The 18,086-nt window shown below is 43.5% G+C and overlaps 1 protein-coding gene across 6 annotated transcripts in view; it reads right to left on the reverse strand.

The window, feature by feature from the left end:
* Positions 1-11,876, reverse strand: part of Top2a (DNA topoisomerase II alpha) — a 34,092-nt gene extending 22,216 nt beyond the window's left edge. The window contains exons 1-11 of one of the 6 annotated variants that reach the window (XM_006971813.4): positions 11,666-11,876; positions 10,500-10,652; positions 10,049-10,139; positions 9,211-9,274; positions 7,092-7,237; positions 6,185-6,282; positions 5,818-6,030; positions 3,335-3,508; positions 3,122-3,223; positions 2,814-2,951; positions 775-913 (exon numbers count right to left, since the gene is read on the reverse strand). In XM_006971813.4, coding sequence (XP_006971875.1) covers positions 775-913; positions 2,814-2,951; positions 3,122-3,223; positions 3,335-3,508; positions 5,818-6,030; positions 6,185-6,282; positions 7,092-7,237; positions 9,211-9,274; positions 10,049-10,139; positions 10,500-10,652; positions 11,666-11,686 — 1,339 coding nt within the window. In that variant the 5' untranslated portion in view covers positions 11,687-11,876. The other 5 variants (XM_076543337.1, XM_042282770.2, XM_076543338.1 and 2 more) reach the window with 5 other exon arrangements.
* Between the last annotated feature and the right edge of the window lie 6,210 nt (positions 11,877-18,086).

The following is an 18,086-nucleotide window of genomic DNA, read 5'->3' on the forward strand; positions in this document are numbered from 1 at the left end:
AGCCCCAAGTTTGGTATTTTTTTTTTTTTTTTGAGACTAAGTTTCATTGTATAGCCCTGGCTGTCCTAGAACTCACTCTGTAGACCAGGCTGGCCTCAAACTCAGAGATCCACCTGCCTTTGCCTTCTGTGTGCTGGGATTAAAGGTATGTGACACTAACGCCTGACTTAGTATGTTAAACTCTTAGATTAATGCCTCCCAATATTTATGCTGCTGTTGGATATTTGTTTTGATATTATACTGCAAATGCTTGTTAGGTTGATTACTGTATTCTTTTTAGAATCATCTCAGTATTATTTAAAATGACCCAGATTGGAAATAACCTAAGTATTCAATAAGAACTTGATTAATTTTTTTTTTTTTTTTTTGGTTTTTCGAGACAGGGTTTCTCTGTGTAGCTTTGCGCCTTTTCCTGGAACTCACTTGGTAGCCCAGGCTGGCCTCGAACTCACAAAGATCCGCCTGCCTCTGCCTCCCGAGTGCTGGGATTAAAGGCGTGCGCCACCACCGCCCGGCTAATTTTTTTGTTTTTTTGAGACAGGACTTCTCTGTGTAACATCTCTGGCTATCCTGGAATCCAGTGTAGATCATACTGGCCTCGAACTCAGAGATACACCTGCCTCTGACTCCCAAGTACTGGGATTAAAAGCACGCGCCACTATTATCCAGTATGAAACTGGCTTATATTTTAAGATTTATTCCGCTGAACATTAAGTGTTAAGAGAAACACATCACAGTATGCTGCTGTTATTGAAGTAAACATTAAATGTGTACCTGCATCGTTGGCATCATCAAGTTTGGGAATTCCCTTGATTCTGTTATGTTTTACAGCTGAACACTTCTTGTTTAACTGGATTTGGGCCTTAAACTTCACCCAGTTCAGTATGCTTTCGACAATACCACAGCCAATTGCCTTCAAAACAGAAACATTCACATTAGGAAAGATTCAGTCAAATATAGAATACATAAGTTCCTAGGAAAATAAAATAATTTGAAAGAGCTAGGTGTGGTGCCATAAGACTTTGATCCTAGCACTTGGGAGGCAGAGGCAGATGGATTTTTAAAGACCAACCATGGCTACCCAGTGAGATCCTACCGGAAAACCAACCAAATATACAAAGCAATACAAACAAAACTTAAAAAATTGCAACATTTCTAGACTAGGTGAGGTGTGTGTGTGTGACATAGCAACCCCTGGATCTTTCCATGTTAGGGTCTTATCCCTGAAGAAGCTGGTTCCTCTGGACTCATTCACTCAATACTTTTTATGGACTTAGGTTGTGCCAGGCACTGAACTACTTGTTGGAGATACTGGAGTTAAAATAAGTCAGGACTAGGGAGATAGCTTCTTAGTTATAGGTGATTGCTGAACATTACCTAAGTAAATACCAGATAGGAATGGCAGCCCACTTCTAATCCCAGCCTTGGGGGAAGAGACAGGGATCTCCAGAGCAAACTGGCTAGCCAGCCATATTGCCAGCTCTAAGTTTGATTGAAAGACCCTGCTTCATCCAGTAAGGTGGAAGAGGGATCCAGGATGATTCCTGAGATCAACATCAGGCTCCACATCCATGCACATCCCTCACACATGTGCCTACACAAACAAAACATGGACACCACATACACATGAAAATACAAACAAAAAAAGAAACCAAACAAGTCATATCTGTGCCCTCATGTGGTTGAAAGATAACATGGAAGATAGAAATAAAAAATTATAAGTGTGGTTTGGTGGCAGAGGTGCACACCTTTAATCCCAGCACTCAGAGGCAGAGGCAGGTAGGATCTCAGTGAGACTTAGGTCAACCTGGTCTACAGAGCGATATCCAGGACAGCCGACTACTTAAATCCCCCTCCCCCCCCAAAAAAAAAGAAATTACAAGAGTGATGTTATGATTGAGAAGTTTGCTATATAATAATAATGTAAGTTTACTATTATACTGAACTATCTTAGCTGAAAGAGAGAAGAATGTAAAGGCTTTCAACAGACAAGGGAATTTGCATTTTCCTCAGTGGAAGATCTTAAAGGATTTCAAGAGTGAAACCAGAAATGTCAGGCAAGCGCACTGTGGAGGGGAAGACTGGAAGCAACAGGAAGGTTAAGAAGCAGCTGTCAGCCGGGCGGTGGTGGCGCACGCCTTTAATCCCAGCACTCGGGAGACAGAGGTAGGCGGATCTCTGTGAGTTCGAGGCCAGCCTGGTCTCCAAAGCGAGTTCCAGGAAAGGCACAAAGCTACACAGAGAAACCCTGTCTCGGAAAACCAAAAAAAAAAAAAAAAAAAAAAAAAAAAGAAGCAGCTGTCACAATGATCTGAAGAAGAGAGAACAGTGGGGCTAATGAGTTATCAACAGATGTTCCTTACTAGTTAGATTAGAGAGAGGAAATAAAGGAGCTCCTACTTTTACTTTGTATTCAGTCTGGTGGCTGGTTGTTGCTTTTTAAGTAAGGTAAGTTTTGTTTGGTGCAGAGTAGAGTTCCACATACTGGATGAGGTAATAGTTTAAGTGTATGTTTTTAGGAAATACAGACAAGCTGATGGTAAGCTAACACCTAGTTAAGACTGATGAACCTGTCAGATCGGGGCCAGGCTTGATGGTATACTGCTTAACTCTAGCACTAGGGGGGTGCAAGGCAGGAGGGTCTGGAGTTAGAGGCCAGCCTAGGCTACAAAGCTAGACTATTGTAAAAACAAAACACAGACTGAAGAGGTCTGAAGAAGTATAGTGCAGCAAGCAATTTTTGATTCTGCAGAGCTGAGGGTAAGAGAAATAAAATAAGACATTTCTAGTTTAATTTTCATGTAAGTACTCACAGCTTTGATGAATTTTTCACTTAATTGACATGTCGATCCAAAGCTCTTGGCTTGTAAAGTCATGTTTTCTTTTGTCTGAGAGTCAAATGTTGGGTTTTCGATCAAGGCATTTACAAAAATCCACATGTGATTTTTCACCTGTAATAAAGTTGATACAGTCACCAAAATGTCTTTAAGCCCCACCCCATCTTAGTGCTAGGGACTGACTAGGACCCTGAACATGTACAGCAAGCGTTCTATGAGCAAGCCACCCCCAGCCCCAGTCTTCTTGAGTTAGGAGGAGGAAGCGCAGGGAATGCCGTACGCACCTGGTGTGCTTTCACTGCGACACCACCCTTGTTCTTCTTTTTCACCACATCCACCAGTTTACTCACAATCTGATCAGCTACATAATCAACATGTCTGCCACCCTAGCGAAAAAATACCATTTTAAAACGCCTCAGAATTAACCATACTTTAGACAAAAGTTTAAACCATTTTATATTATATTTTAAAAAATTAATAAAACTCTCAAAAACTACCTTAGAAGTAGCAATGCTGTTGACAAAGCTAATTTGCTGGAAGCCCTTCTCACTCATTGTTAAGCACACTTCCCACCGTGGATTGACTTGCTCATGCACTACTTTCAGTGCGTTACCGGTTTCATCTAACTTATCCTTCAAGTACATGTCCACATAGCTGCGGAACCCTTTGACCTGTATAGGAATTAAAGAGGGTGGTATTAAAATCATGGGAAATTCAAACAAACAAATAAAAAGCAACAGTGGAAAATGGAATCACTAACAGACTATGAGAGGACTGGGGAGATGGTTCAGTGATTAAGAGTGCTTGCTGCTCTTGCAGAGGACCAGCATTCAGATCTCAACACCCGTACAGAGGCTCACAAGGCATCTGATGACCTCCTGTGACCTTGGGTACCAGGCATACAGAGGATACACATACACATGTGCAAGCAAGACATTCATACATAAATAAATACATTTAAAGTTAAATAGAATAAGAGTTGATATTTTTTGCCGGGCGGTGGTGGCGCACGCCTTTAATCCCAGCACTCGGGAGGCAGAGGCAGGCGGATCTTTGTGAGTTCGAGGCCAGCCTGGGCTACCAAGTGAGTTCCAGGAAAGGCGCAAAGCTACACAGAGAAACCCTGTCTCAAAAAACCAAAAAAAAAAAAAAAAAAAAAAAAAAGTTGATATTTTTTATTTTAAAACTTTAGCTTATGTGCATGTGAGAAAGGGATAGAGTAAGGAGAGAGAAATTGGGTATGCACATGCCATGGTATGCACACAGAGATGGAGAACTATCAAGAGTCAGTTCACTCCCATCAATACGGGTTTCTAGAAAACAGAACTGTTGAACCATCTTGCTGAGTTTAAAAAAACAAGAAAATACAAGCTGGGCAGTGGTGGTGCACACCTTTAATCCCAGCATTTGGGAGGCGGAGGCAGAGGCAGATGGATCTCTGTGAGTTCAAGGCCAGCCTGGTCTACAGAGTGAGTTCCAGGATGGCCAGGGCTACACAGAGTAACCCTATCTCAAAAAACAAAAACCAAAGCCACCAAAAACCAACCCAAACCAAACCAACAAAAAACAAAACAAAAAAAAAAAATGAGCCTGGTGTGGTGATGAATGCCTTTAACCCCAGCTTTTGGGAGGCAGTGGCAGCCAGAGCTATATGGTTGTTTCAAAAAACAAACAAACCAAAACCAACCAACAAAGAAAAGCAACAACTGTGAGCTGTCAAGATGGCGCAGCAGGTAAAGGCACTTATGGCTAAGCCTCATAACATGAGTTCAAGCCCTGGGACCCACCTGGTAGAAGACAACTGATTTGTACAAATTGTCCCCTGACCCCCACACACTTGCTGCGACCTGTGGTATATGCTATACACATACACAAAAATAAATGTAAAAATCCCTCAATAACTTTGTGTACATATGTGTTTATCCATGAAGTCTTAACTCTGGAGGCCAGAGGTTGACATCTGGATGTCTGCTTCAATCACTTCTCCAACTTATTTTTGAAATAAACTCTCTCACTGAACCTGAAGCTCACCATTTTGGCCAGACCAGAGTGCCAGTGAACTCCTTAGCTCCACCTGTCTCTGCACAGTCTCTGCTCCATGCCTGGCTTTGTATGTGAGCCCTGGGGTCCAAACTCAGGTCCTCATTCTTACACAGCAAATGCTTCACATACTGAGCTGTCTTCCCAGCCTAGGAGGATTTTTATAAACCACTAAAATGATATTCACTGAAAGGTTGAGAGGATGGTTATTTAAGGAAGAGAGCCGGGCAGTGGTGGCACATGTCTTTAATCCCAGCACTCGGGAGGTAGAGCCAGGTGGATCTCTGTGAGTTCAAGGCCAGCCTGGTCTACAGAGCGAGATCCAGGAAAGGCGCAAAGCTACACAGAGAAACCCTGTCTTGGAAAAAAACAAACAAAAAAGAAAAAGAAAAAGAAAAAAAAGAGAAAAGGAAGAGAACAAAAATATTTAAGGGCTGAAGAGATGTCTCAGCAGTTCAGAGCACCGGTTGCTTTCCAGAGGACCTGGGTTTGATTTCCAGGACCCACATGGTGGCTCACACACTCTTCTGGCCTCTACAGGCACTGCATTCATGTTGCACACATACATACACAGTCTAGGCAAAACACCCACATACATCAAAAATTTGAAGTACAGCCAGGCAGTGGTGGCGCACGCCTTTAGTTCTAGCACTGGGAAGGCAGAGAGAGACAGATCTCTGTGAGTTTAAGGCCAGTCTGGTCTACTGAGTGAGTTCTAAGACAGTCAGGGCTATGTAGAGAAACCCTATCTTGGAAAAAAAGAAAAGTAAGTAAGTAAATAAATAAATGAAATGAGATGATTTTTAAAAAGTGTGCTAGTCAAGTCTCTTTTCAGGAACTTATCTGAGAAATTATAAGAAAATGTGTGTGGAACACAAATTGTGTACTTGACAATGCTCACAAATTCCTTTGTAGCCTTATTACCCAGAAAAATACTCACTGGCAGTCTATTTCCATTAAGAAAGACTTTGACATCTTTAGTGGAACCAGCAACATCATATGCTCTTCTAACCATCAGTGCAACAATATCTTTGTCTAGGCTTTGCATTTTAAACTTCGATAAATCAGGCTGGAAGGTAATGCATGTATAATCTTCTCCATTAAAGGGCTTGAGTTCCATTTCACCAGCTCTCCCCATGTTATCCATCCATGTCTATGGCAGTGAAGAACAGGAAATTTTAAGTGTCTATATTCTGAAAAATAATTTTATGTAGCTTACAAATTGTTAAATTTCACCAAACATTAATGTCATTACAAATGACTGTACCGTAACTTAAAGACACATTACAAGATACCTATTGACTTACCTGTTTGAACATTTTCTTGTATTCTCTACTGGCTGTTTCCACAGTAAATTTGGTGCTGAATATGTTACACAGTTTGGCTCCATAGCCATTGCGACCACCTGGGCAAGTAAATACATAACACTACTTTATTATTCAACTAAGATTCTTTTCTTATGTTTTATTCACTTTTTGAGTGCTAGAACAGAACTTGGCCTTGCCCATGCCAGGCCAGCAATCCACCACTCAGTTTTCTTTAGTACTTTTGAGGTTTTACTTTTTTATATATGAGGGTTTTGCCTGCATGTGCGAAAAAGGGTGTCCGATCTCCTAGGACTACAATCAGAGATAGTTGTGAAACACCATTCAGGTCCTGGGAATTGACCCTGGGTTCTTTGAAGAGCAGCAAATTCTCTTAACTGTGGAGCTATTACTCCAAGTTCGTTAGCTTTCTTAATTGCTGGCAAAACTATTAAACATATGGCTTATTTTATTTATTAATCAATTTCCTCCTCCTCTCTTTCTTTTTTCCTTTGGTTTTGAGATAAGGTTTCTCTGTGTAGCCCTGGCTGTCCTGGAACTTGCTCGGTAGACCAGGCTGTCCTGGAACTCTAAACTTTGTATTATGCTTTATATATATGAGTGTTTTGCCCATATGAATGTCAGTGCACCACAGGCATGACTGGTTCCAGAGGTCAGAAGAGGGCATCAGGTCCCCTGGAACTGGAGTTACATGATATATGTGTTCACAACTGAACCTGGGTATTCTTTGAGAGTAGCCGATTCTCTTAATCACTGAGCTATCCCTCTAGTCCCCTAATCCCATATTTTTAATCCGCACATCACAATTATTTAAAAGATGTTATTTTTATCATTATTATTAAAATTATTATTTTTCAGCAATAAACATTATTTTGTATCAATACTCTACCTGTTACTTTCTTTTCATCATCGTCATAGTTACTAGAGGTTAAGAGCTGTCCAAATATGAGAGCTGGGACATACATTTTCTCAACTTTGTGTTCAACAACAGGAATTCCTTTTCCATTATTCCATATGCTAATTAAATTATTTTCTCTAAGAAAAGATAGAAAATTTTATTATACAACAAATTTTAAACTATGCTTAACTTTTGAAAATAAAATACATAAGTTTCAATTTCATTGTGACTCTCTCTACACATATACCCTCCAAAGCTAGCATGGTCAACTTTTTCCACATGCTTAGCTCCTAATATATCTGAAATAGCATCAAGGGGTGGGAAACAGAAACCTTTTCCAACACCTGTGTAGACACTGATAATGCTGAAAAAACATGAAATTTAAAAATACTAGGATAAACAAAAGAAAATGAATTATACTCAATTAAAAGGACAAAATTACGAAATAATGGTACCCTTTCAAGAGGATTATCTGTATATTCCTATTTCCTCTAGTTTTCCCACCCAGTAAAACATACTGAAAAACATTAAAAAGGAAAAAATTACCAATAGTAAACAAACTGCCCTGCTTGCTAACAAATGTTAGTCACTCTATTTAAAATTATGTCTGTGTGTGTGTGTGCTTATTTTATTTGCACATGAGTGCAAGTGCCCACATAGCTCAGAGGCACTGGATCCCCCCACCCCCAATGTGGGTACTGGCAACCAAACTCAGGTTCTCTAAACTGGTGATCCACCTCTCCAGCTCAGTTACTAGGACTTTTATCTTACTTATTTTGGGGTTAATCCTCAGAACTATATACATACATACATACATACATACATACATACATACATACATACATACATATATACATATGTGTGTGTGTGTGTGTGTGTGTGTGTATTTATGGTACAAATAATAATACTGGTTTAATATTATCTGTAAAAAACAACAACAACAAAAAGACCAGCTAAAACTAGCTCAACATCTTTAAAAGATTGTTATTATGTTGTCATCATTAACATATACCCCACAAGAGCCTTAAGCATAGTTTAGGTCAGCACTGATCAGCCTAATTAAAAAAAAAACGTGAAACAGGCATCCTGACCACCCCACAAAGGAACATGAGCATTTAAAACCAGAAATGTAAACCCAAATTATTCTCTACTACCACCTGCTGGTTTGCTGTTCCAATAGCATCAGCAGAAAAGAAACAAAAAACCAAAAAAGCCTTTTAGATTTTTAGACAACTGATCAATTATTGCAAATGCTAGCTGAACTATTGCACTATTTAGGGATTAAGCGTCATTATTTTGAAATGGTTCAGAGCAAATATGGAAATTTGTTTTGTTTTGAGACAGGGTCTCACCAATGAATTCTAATTGGTCTGTAACTCACAGAGATCTCTCTGACTCTTCCTGAGTGCTGAGGTGAAGGGTGTATGCTATCATATGGCAAAGTGTTTTGTTTTGTGTTTTCTGTAGTACTAGGGCTCAAACCATGGCCTGTACATATGCTACCACCAAGCTACACTCTCAGCCTTTTTTTTAACTTTTAAAACTTTTATTTGGGACATGGTCTCAGTACATGCCTCAGCCTCCCAAGCAGTGAGGATTATAGGCCTATACCACCAGGCCCAGCAAGGAAACTGTTGATGACACTGGGTATGGGTGGTGCTCACCTTTAATCCCGGCACTTGGAAGGCAGAGGCAGGCGGATCTCTGAGTTCGGCCAGCACACTGAGGTTACATAGCAAGTTCCACCTTAGCCAGTGCTACACAGTGAGACCCTGTCTACAAACAAACAAAAAACAACAGGAAACAAACAAAAGTACTAATAATTGTTAGTTTTGATTGTTGAGTACCCACAGGCTGTTCATTTTAGAATCCTGTCTTTCTGTACTTTTGCAAACCTTATTTTATTTTTTTCCAGACAGGGTTTCTCTGTGTAGCCTTGGCTTTCCTGGAACTCACTGTGTAGCCTGCCTCTGCCTCCCAAATGTGCTGAGATTAGAGGTGTGATGAGCCACCAAGCCTAGCAGGAACCTTAATTTAAAAAAAAAAGCTATCTTCACTAGTAATCAAAGCAAATACAAATAATCTGAGCAAACAAAAAGCTCACACTTACGGATCGATTGTGACTCTAATACAGGACATTTTGGGGTCCCTTTGTTTGTTGTCTGCAGCATTAACTGTAAGAAAATGAAATGCACACTTAGAAGACATTAAAGTGCTTTAAAACACACTAGCTCTACAATATAGAAAAATAAATTCACAAGTAACAAAAGAATAACAAGGCGTTAGTTTCTATAATTTTTCTTGAGACAGATTCACATGTATTCCATGCTGACTTTGACTTGCTATGTAGTTAAGAAGAGTCTTGAACTTTTGATTTTACTGCATCTACCTCCCCAGTGCTAGAATTACCACCTCACTGTTTTACTATAGCAATTTTGAAAGTTATATATTTATTTTTATTTTATGTGCATTGGTGTTTTGCCTGAATGTATGTTTGTGTGAGGGTGTCAGATCTTGGAGTCACATACAGTTGTGAGCTGCCATGTGGGTCCTGGGAATTAAACCCGGATCCTCTAGAAAAGCAGACAGTGCTCTTCACTGATGAGCTATCTCTCCAGCCCCCTATTATAGCAGTTTTTGTTCATATTGTTTCCAGAGAAAAACTTAATTTTCTGGACTTTATAAGACTTCAATTTTTTTTTTTTTGAGGCAGCATCTAGCTGTCCTAGAACTCACTATGTAGACCAAGTTTACCTCAAATTCAGAGATCTGCCCACCTCTACCTCTAAGTGCTGGGATTAAAGGAGTGAGCTGCTACATCCAGCCTGAGTGCCTCACTTTTGACAACTAATTACTTAAAATAAGAGGAGTTATGTCTACAGAGGTTTTTGTATGAATGATTCTTAAGAACTTGACCAATACATCTTTATATAAAAATATTTACTTACCTAGAATTTCATCAAAGATTTTATACAAACCAGGAACAAAAGTTACTTCCCTATAGTTAATGCCAACATCTTCATCGTAAACCCACATTTGCTAAAACCAAAAAAAAAAAAAAAAAGCAAAATTATTTTGATTTATTTATTGTTTTGTCACTAATCATCTAGTCTTTCTTTTCTTTTTCCCTTTTTTTTTTTGAGTCTCACTACGTAGCACTGGGTGGCCAAAAACTGGTGGTCAGAGATGCACCTGCTTCTGCCTCTTGAGTGCTGAGATTAAAGGCCTGCGCCAACATATCTAGGAGTAGTCTTCTTGAATAAAGGTTGAAGTGTGTGTGTGTGTGTGTGTGTGTGTGTTACCCTATGCGCACAAATACTAGGTCAGTTCCAGTGACAGTAAGTTACGTACAAACATTGGCCGGAAAAAGTCCGTCATCCAACAAGAGCTTGGCTTTACCTGGGTAACTAGTTCCACGGAGCCAATGTAGGTATCCGGGCGGAGCAGTATATGCTCCAGTTGTGTTTTTTTCTGATAGATTCTTTCAATGGACATTCTTTTCTTGCCATCTTCATTTTTCTTTTTGTTCATTTGCATATTTTCATTTACAGGCTAGTCATTGGGGGAAGAAAAAGAAAACTCATTTTCAACCACAACTTTATCCGAAATGACCAACAAAAATAACGACGAGAATGATAAACTCAATATGCTGTATCACAATTTGACATCTGTTTGTAGGTACTGGTGAGTGTACACAGTTGAACAAGCAGTTCCACTAAAATCCTCGCAACTAGGTTCTAAGGTGTGTATTGTGTGTGGTGCCAGGCAAATGCTCTGACCTCTGAGTAAAATTCCCAGACCTTTTTTGTTTCTTTTTTTTTTTGTTTTTTCCTATTGCTGACTTTAACAGAGGGTCCCCTTAAGTAGCTTAAGCCATCCTCCTGCCTCAGTCTTGGGGGCAGCTGCCATTACAGGCATGTCCCACTAGGTCAGGCTACCGGGGTCCCTCTAAACAGGTATTTCACCGCGTATGACAAATATGGAAATTTCTGCCCTGAACAACATCTTTATGTCTTTCACCTAATGGGCAAAACCTTCCTGATTGCCCACACAGTCCCGGGGAGCAAACAGACGGTGCCACCCCGCCGGGACGCTAGCAATGCAAACCCTGGGCCACACACAGGACGTTTTCCCAGCCACTCGGCCGGCCCGCTCCCCCGGGGGGACCTGGCAGGCTCTGCAGCTCCCGAGGTGGGAGCCATTCACACCAGCCGGAGGGCAGGGAAGGGAAGAGGGCCACTGAATTCGATGACACGCCGCGTGGAGGTCCCCCGGGGGGCCACCGGACTACAGACCCCTCCCGGGACGCGTGGACGCCGCCCCCGCGAACAACAAGAACGCCCGACCCGCGCCCAGTCAGTTGGGACGGTATCGGGTCGTAGGGACCTTCACCCCGCCCATGGGCCCCCCCAGGCCTAGGGGACGGGGTTGACGGGAGCCCCGCCGGTCGCCGGCCAGCCCTCCGCCCCGGAGCCTCAACCCTCACCGGCTGACACGGACGCGGGGGCCGGCGTCGGGGCTCTTCCACCCGGGACCCCGCCCCCTCCCGCCCCCGCGAGCTGTACCTGCAGCGGTGACAACTCCATGGCGACGGTCCTGAACGGGGCGCGAGGACCCCGAAAGCGACTGTAACCAGCGGGAAACGCGAGGCGACCCGCGACCAGGACGCTCCGCCACAGACGCGCGGCGGTTAGGATGGCCTTCCGGCTTTCATTCGAACCTCCGCCGAGCCCGCCCAAATCAGAGGAGCCTATCGCCGAATCGCTCTCATTAGCTCTGTTCAGAGGAACCAATCATAGACGGTCTTTTAATTCGTACCCATTGGACAGGCGGCCTATTCGAATGAACCAATTAGGTGAGGGAGGCGGGAGCCTCTTCAAAATAGACCAATAGCAGTTGTAGAGGGGGACTGACAGGAAATCTGACCAATGAGGAAGGCCATGTGCTCCGAGCCGACTGCTCTGAGGCGAGGAGGCGCTTTGGAGGTACAAAGCGGTCTCCTCAGCTATCCGGCTGAGTAAAGTGATGTAGAAACGGCTGTTCATTCTTTATCTCAGATTCGTTGACATTACAGAAATTCCCCCTTAACCCTTCAGTGGGCAGCGAGAGGAAGGGGATTTAGCCTCACCCCCAGAAAATGGCAGCAGCTGGGTTAAAGCAGCGGTTCTCATTCTGTGGGTCTCGACCCCTCCGTTTACATTACGGTTCATAAACAGTAGCAAAGGTACAGTTACGAGGTAACAACGCAGTCATTTTGTGGTTGGGGGTCACCACAACATGAGGAACGGTATCAAAGGGGCGCAGCATCAGGAAGGTTGGGAACCACTGTGTTAAGGAAACCGTTTCCGGTGACAGCCCCACCTCCCCTTCAAATTATTTTCAATGAAAAGAAAGTCCATCCGCGGTGGTCTGAGGCGTCTACACACGGAGGAGTGTAGAGACGCCGTGCAAAACCTCCGGGAGCATCAGCATCCTCGTGTGGAAGTTAAAATTCTAGTATTAATTTTTCTTTTTGAGACTGGGTCTCTCTGTAGCCCTGGCTGTCCTAGAATCGGCTCTGTAGCCCAGGCTGGCCTCGAACTAGGAGAAATCCGCCTGCCTCTGCTCCCGGGTGCTGGGATTAAAGGCGTGCGCCACCACCTCCTGGCCCTTAGTGTTCGATTTTTACAGGCAGTTGAGAGAGAGACTTGGTCTGACCGTAGGCGGAAACCATGTTTATTCGCGATGAGGGAGCATCTGGGAACGACAGGGCGGGAAGGCATTGCACACGAAGCGAATTCCAGGTATCGCTAGATGCTAGTTCTTGGAGGACAGGAGTTGGGACTGAGTGATGTGGGGGAGGAGGCTGCCATCCCTAAAATGGTGCTGATGGAGCTCCTCTAGCCGGCGGTGAGGGCGCACGCCTTTAATCCCAGCACTCGGGAGGCAGCGGCAGGTGGATCTCTGTGAGTTCGAGGCCAGCCTGGTCTACAAAGAGAGTTCCAAGACAGCCAAGGCTGTTACACAGAGAAACTTTGTCGAGAGAGAGAGAGAGAGAGAGAGAGAGAGAGAGAGAGAGAGAGAGAGAGAGAGAGAGAGAGAGAGAGAGAGAGAGAATGCTCCTCCTATGGTGAGGAATCACAGATAAAGTGCATGACCTAGAAAAGACCATCGCTTGAAGTGCTTCTTACCACTACCCCCACCTCCCCACCCCCCTCACACACATACCCCCACAACCACCCCCACCACCCACCCCAGCTTTTCAGGACTGGCTTCCCTGTCCATTCTACAAAACTGCCTTAACATTCCTGTCTCTAGGGAGTCCTCTCTGTCCTCTTTTTAGATGGAAGCCAGATTCTCTTAGGGTGTATTTGCATACGCATATGCACTTCTTTAATAAGACATCTGGCTGTTTTCTCCTGGGCGCTGTGTTGTTTCTGTTTCTCTCCAGAGCCGCAGCAAGAGGTTAAGGAGGTCCTGAAGGCTCCCCATCATCAGTCTGGGGGCACTCCTGGAGAGCGAGCATCATTTCTTCCCTGTAGTGGACTAATGGAGTAGGGATTAAGCATCTCTCTGTCTCTCTCTCTCTGTATCTGCCCTACCCCCCCCCCCCCCCCCCCCGCCCCTTACTGAGAATAACAGCTAAGTATTCTGTTGGAATAGGCCAGGAAATCCCCAGGGCTCCCACAGAGTTCAGCCTCTGGGTGGCTGGTGGCTAAGGGAGGTAGAGGACCACATACCAGGGAGGAGAGTAAAGGAAGTTCCCGGCAAGTGACTCAGGATCATTAGTCCTCAAATCCACTGAGAAGTTCCCTTTGGCAGTGTGGACAGTCAACAATTAAATATCTAGAAATTATGAATGAAATCCCACAGCGGTGCTGAGTTGCAGTTTTTTGTTTGTGATTAGATTATTAGTGAAAGCCTTGGTTTGACCTCGGGTAGGACCATGTTTATTCCCAGTCACAGGGAGGGGGTATCTTTGTCACCTACATGAGGATGGCTAAAATGCCTTCTGAAGAAGATAGGATGAGGTCCCTTAGGGGGAAGGAATAACTTCTGTAGTCCACAAGGGAATCTGGGGAGGGTAGTTTTCAGCAGGAAACTATCCTAACTCTGAAAGGATATAAAAAACGCAGGGCAGAGGCATTATAGCTGTTTTCTGCTGAGGAGGATCTTTGAGCGTGTAGCTCTGAATCCCTGGGGCGGGGGTGGGATGGTGGGGCCTCTGGTCATGTAGCAAGGGTAGAGAGTCTTAACTATCAGCCGTGATGGGTCAGGTGGTCGCTGTCCTGCATTCCTGAAGATAATAAAAAAATAATTATTAGAGGGCTGTATGATTTGGTCACAGAGTAAAAACAGAGAGATTTTTCTGGGAAGATTTGAGGGGATGGAGGAGCGTCAACGGCAGCAGTGGAGCAGGCTGGTGATTCAGGGCACCAGTGACTAGTCCCATTGTCAGGACCGCTGAACTGAAATGAGCCAGCAGAAGTAGCAGGGAGCTACAGAGCATCAACGGAGAAAACAGGGCCGGGCGGTGGTGGCGGACGCCTTTAATCCCAGCACTCGGGAGGCAGAGCCAGGCGGATCTCGGTGAGTTCGAGGTCAGCCTGGTCTACAGAGCGAGATCCAGGACAGGCACCAAAACTATGCAGAGAAACCTTGTCTCGAGAAACAAACAAACAAACAAACAAAGGAGAAAACAGAACTAATGCAAAGAGTTGCAGGGTGGAAGGGATGAAGGTCTCTCCACAGCATATCTAAGAAGACTTTTTGCAGATGTATCAGGAAGAAGCTGTTGTAGGGGTGAGGTGCGATTGGGAGAGCTATTGGGACATTTTGTTTGGGTATAGGGTGAAGTTCAGCAAGCAAAACATTTAAAAGACAGGGTAAGGGGGCTGGAAAGACGGCTCAACAGTTAAGAGCACTGGCTGCTCTTCCGGAGGACCTGAGTCCAATTCCCAGCACCCACATGGCAGCCTCCAGCTGTTTGTAATTCCTGTTCCAGGGGATCCGATGCCCTCACACAGGCATGCATGCAGGAAAAACACCAATGCACATAAAATAGAAATAAATAAATGATTTGCCGAGTGGTAGTGGCACACGCCTTTAATCCCAGCACTCAGGAGGCGGAGGCAGGCAGATCTCTGTGAGTTCTTGGCCAGCCTAGTTCCAGAACAAGCCAGAGCTACACGGGAAAACCCTTGGGGGGGGGGGGCAGCGGGCGAGGAGACAGGGTAAAAACATAAATATGAGGATAAAGAGGAGGAAAGAGTGATGCACAGGAGAAGGAACCAGAGTAGGGGGAACCAGAGGTTTTTGTCTGGTCTGTGTGTCTTTAGGGCCCATGTCAAACCAGTTAAGATTTGTTGGTATGAGACAGTATTAGTCATGAAGGAGGTCACAAATCCCATCCTTAGCAGCAGTCAGAGCTAGTGTTTTGCTGGTGGTGGTTTTTGTTTTTGTTTGTTTTGTTTTGTTTTTGAGTACTTTAACAGTCAGGGAGTCCACCTGGTCCTGAAGGATGTTAAGCTGATATGAGCTGGTGAGACTGGAGTGAATTGGTGCAAAGAAGGCGTAAGTCCAGCTGTTTTAGTTCTGAGTCCCCAAAAACAATATCCAGAGTGGCAAGAAGAGAGAGGGATGAGTTGACTAGTCCATGGCTCATTAGTCTTCCTTCTAGAGGTCACCTGAACTGCTTTTTGTAGACAGATTTTTTTTTTGGGCCGCCAGCTTACCAAAAAACGACATGGAGACTTATTATTAATTATGAAAGCTTGGCCTTACTTAGGCCTGTTTCTAACTAGCTCTTAGAACTTAAATTAGCCCACATTTTGAAACCTACATTCTTCCCCATGCTCATGACCTCATCTCCATTTTGCCCATCCTGCTTCCTCTCCATCTGGCTGGCTACTCCGCCTTTCTTCTTCCCAGAGCTCTCTCTGTCCAGTAGTCCCATCTAATCCCTCCTGCCTGGCTATTGGCCATTTAGCTTTGTATTAAGCCAATCACAGTGACCCCTTCTTCACATAGTGTAAAGGAATAGTCTACAACAGCTTTCAGGGATTTGGGGTGTCAGTCTTTCCAGTAACTTCTTCAGGGCTGACCAAAGGGCAACAGGGGGGCAGCCATAAAGAGTGCCTCAGTAGAGGATCCATTCGAGGTGCCATGGTAACCCTAACACTTGGCTAAAATCCAGAATGTAAGTCAGGAGGTAACAACCGTACAACTCTGTAGAGAACATCACAAGACAAAGTTACATGAGGAAAACTTACACCAAGATTAACATCAGTCAGTATAACATATGGTTAGATATAAAGTTAACATAAGGTTAAAGGCAATTGTACAACTGACTGGACCGTGACCAGAGTCCTGAGAAGGATACGGTAATTGTAGATAGTTGTTTACATCAGACTCCTGCATAAGGAACACACACCTGGAATCTTTGTAAACGAAGTAGGTCACGGGCGGTGGTGGCACAAGCTTTTAATCCAGCACTTGGGAGGCAGAGGCAGGCAGATATCTGTGAGTTGAAGGCCAGGCTGGTCTGCAAAGTGAGTTCCAGGACAGCCAGGGCTGTTATACAGAGAAACCCTGTCTTGAAAAAACAAAAAGCAAAAACAAACAAACAAACAAAAACCTCAAACAAAAAAAAGTCAGTTAAAGTGAATATGCAAGGAATGAATCTGAACAGAAAGTGTCTTAGTGACATTACTTGCTTCCAAGTATGATGAGCTTTGTGTATTTGTTTCAAATGTTAACAATATCAGTTCAACAATTCATTGAACAAAAACAGACAGAGTATTTTAAGTGAAACACAATTTTTGGCTAGAAACAATTTGATAGGGCAAAGTTTTTAAAATTGGGACTATTGCCTTAAATGACCATATCTAATATTTTGAGTAGATATATTTTATATTGTCAGACTGTGTGAAGAGACATTTTAATTTTAAATTGTACTACCTAAAAAAGAAATGATTTTCAATATCCAAATAAAAAATACTCCCAGAGACAGTAACTGCCTTGTTCTCTCCTCATTAGGCACTTCTCTCAAACTCTCTAGAACATCCTGAGGCATTGACTCATGTCAAGAGTAAATGATTCATTTTGTAAAGTGTACACTGAACTGAACCAGAATGTTTTTCTAAAATTAACCTTATTAAAAGAACCTTTAAAAAAATCTCTACATTTTTTGTAGCCATTATAAGACCATTAGTTATGCTTCCTGTGAGCTGCCTGTTTTTTCTTTATGGTTCTTAGTTGTTCTTTTGCAGAGCTGCCAGCTTAAGTCGTGCTGGGATCAAGAAAAAATGGGCCTTGGCGGTTCATGTTCCTAGAGTTGTATCTATGCCAGTGGATGCCCACACACTCCAGAAGAGAATTTGACATTGCTGCTGCCGTTGTTGGTGTTATAGCAGAGGCGGCCACCGTTGCTACTGTTTCTGGGATTACCATCTCATAATTGCTTACTACAGCTAGCACAGTGGAGACCCTGGCAGCAAAAGTAGCTACCACAGTTAATTAATCTTTCATTCTATTGGGCATGATAAACTAATTCAATAGTTATATACATTTCGATTGGCTTTGAAAATTATAAATTTATAAACTCAAGTTCCATTTGCTTTTGGGATACCATCTTACAATGACCCCAATTTGCAGTAAGGCTCGTTAAGGAAGGGAATGGCTCAGTTGCCTTTAGCCTACTGGCTATGGGTGGGATAGGACCTCTGTTGGTCTTTTCTGTGTCAAACACACAGATTGCAAGCCCAGTGCCACTTTGAGATCTTTGGCAGCAGTTAACTCTGCAGCTCACACACGATTGAGCCTGTATGATAATGAGTATTCAGAGATGGGTAATGCCTGGGGGTGCTCACCAACCTAAGACAGAGCGCCTGTGTGGCCTGGGCAGGCTACTCCATGATGGGTAAGGTGACCTGCTGATGTCCCATGTAACCTAAGTCAGAAGCTCATTTTTAGTAAAAGGGAGACCTGTAGGGCCCTGGCCCCCCC

Source organism: Peromyscus maniculatus, chromosome 8 (genome assembly GCF_049852395.1).
Source record: "Peromyscus maniculatus bairdii isolate BWxNUB_F1_BW_parent chromosome 8, HU_Pman_BW_mat_3.1, whole genome shotgun sequence".
Classification (NCBI taxonomy): domain Eukaryota; kingdom Metazoa; phylum Chordata; class Mammalia; order Rodentia; family Cricetidae; genus Peromyscus; species Peromyscus maniculatus.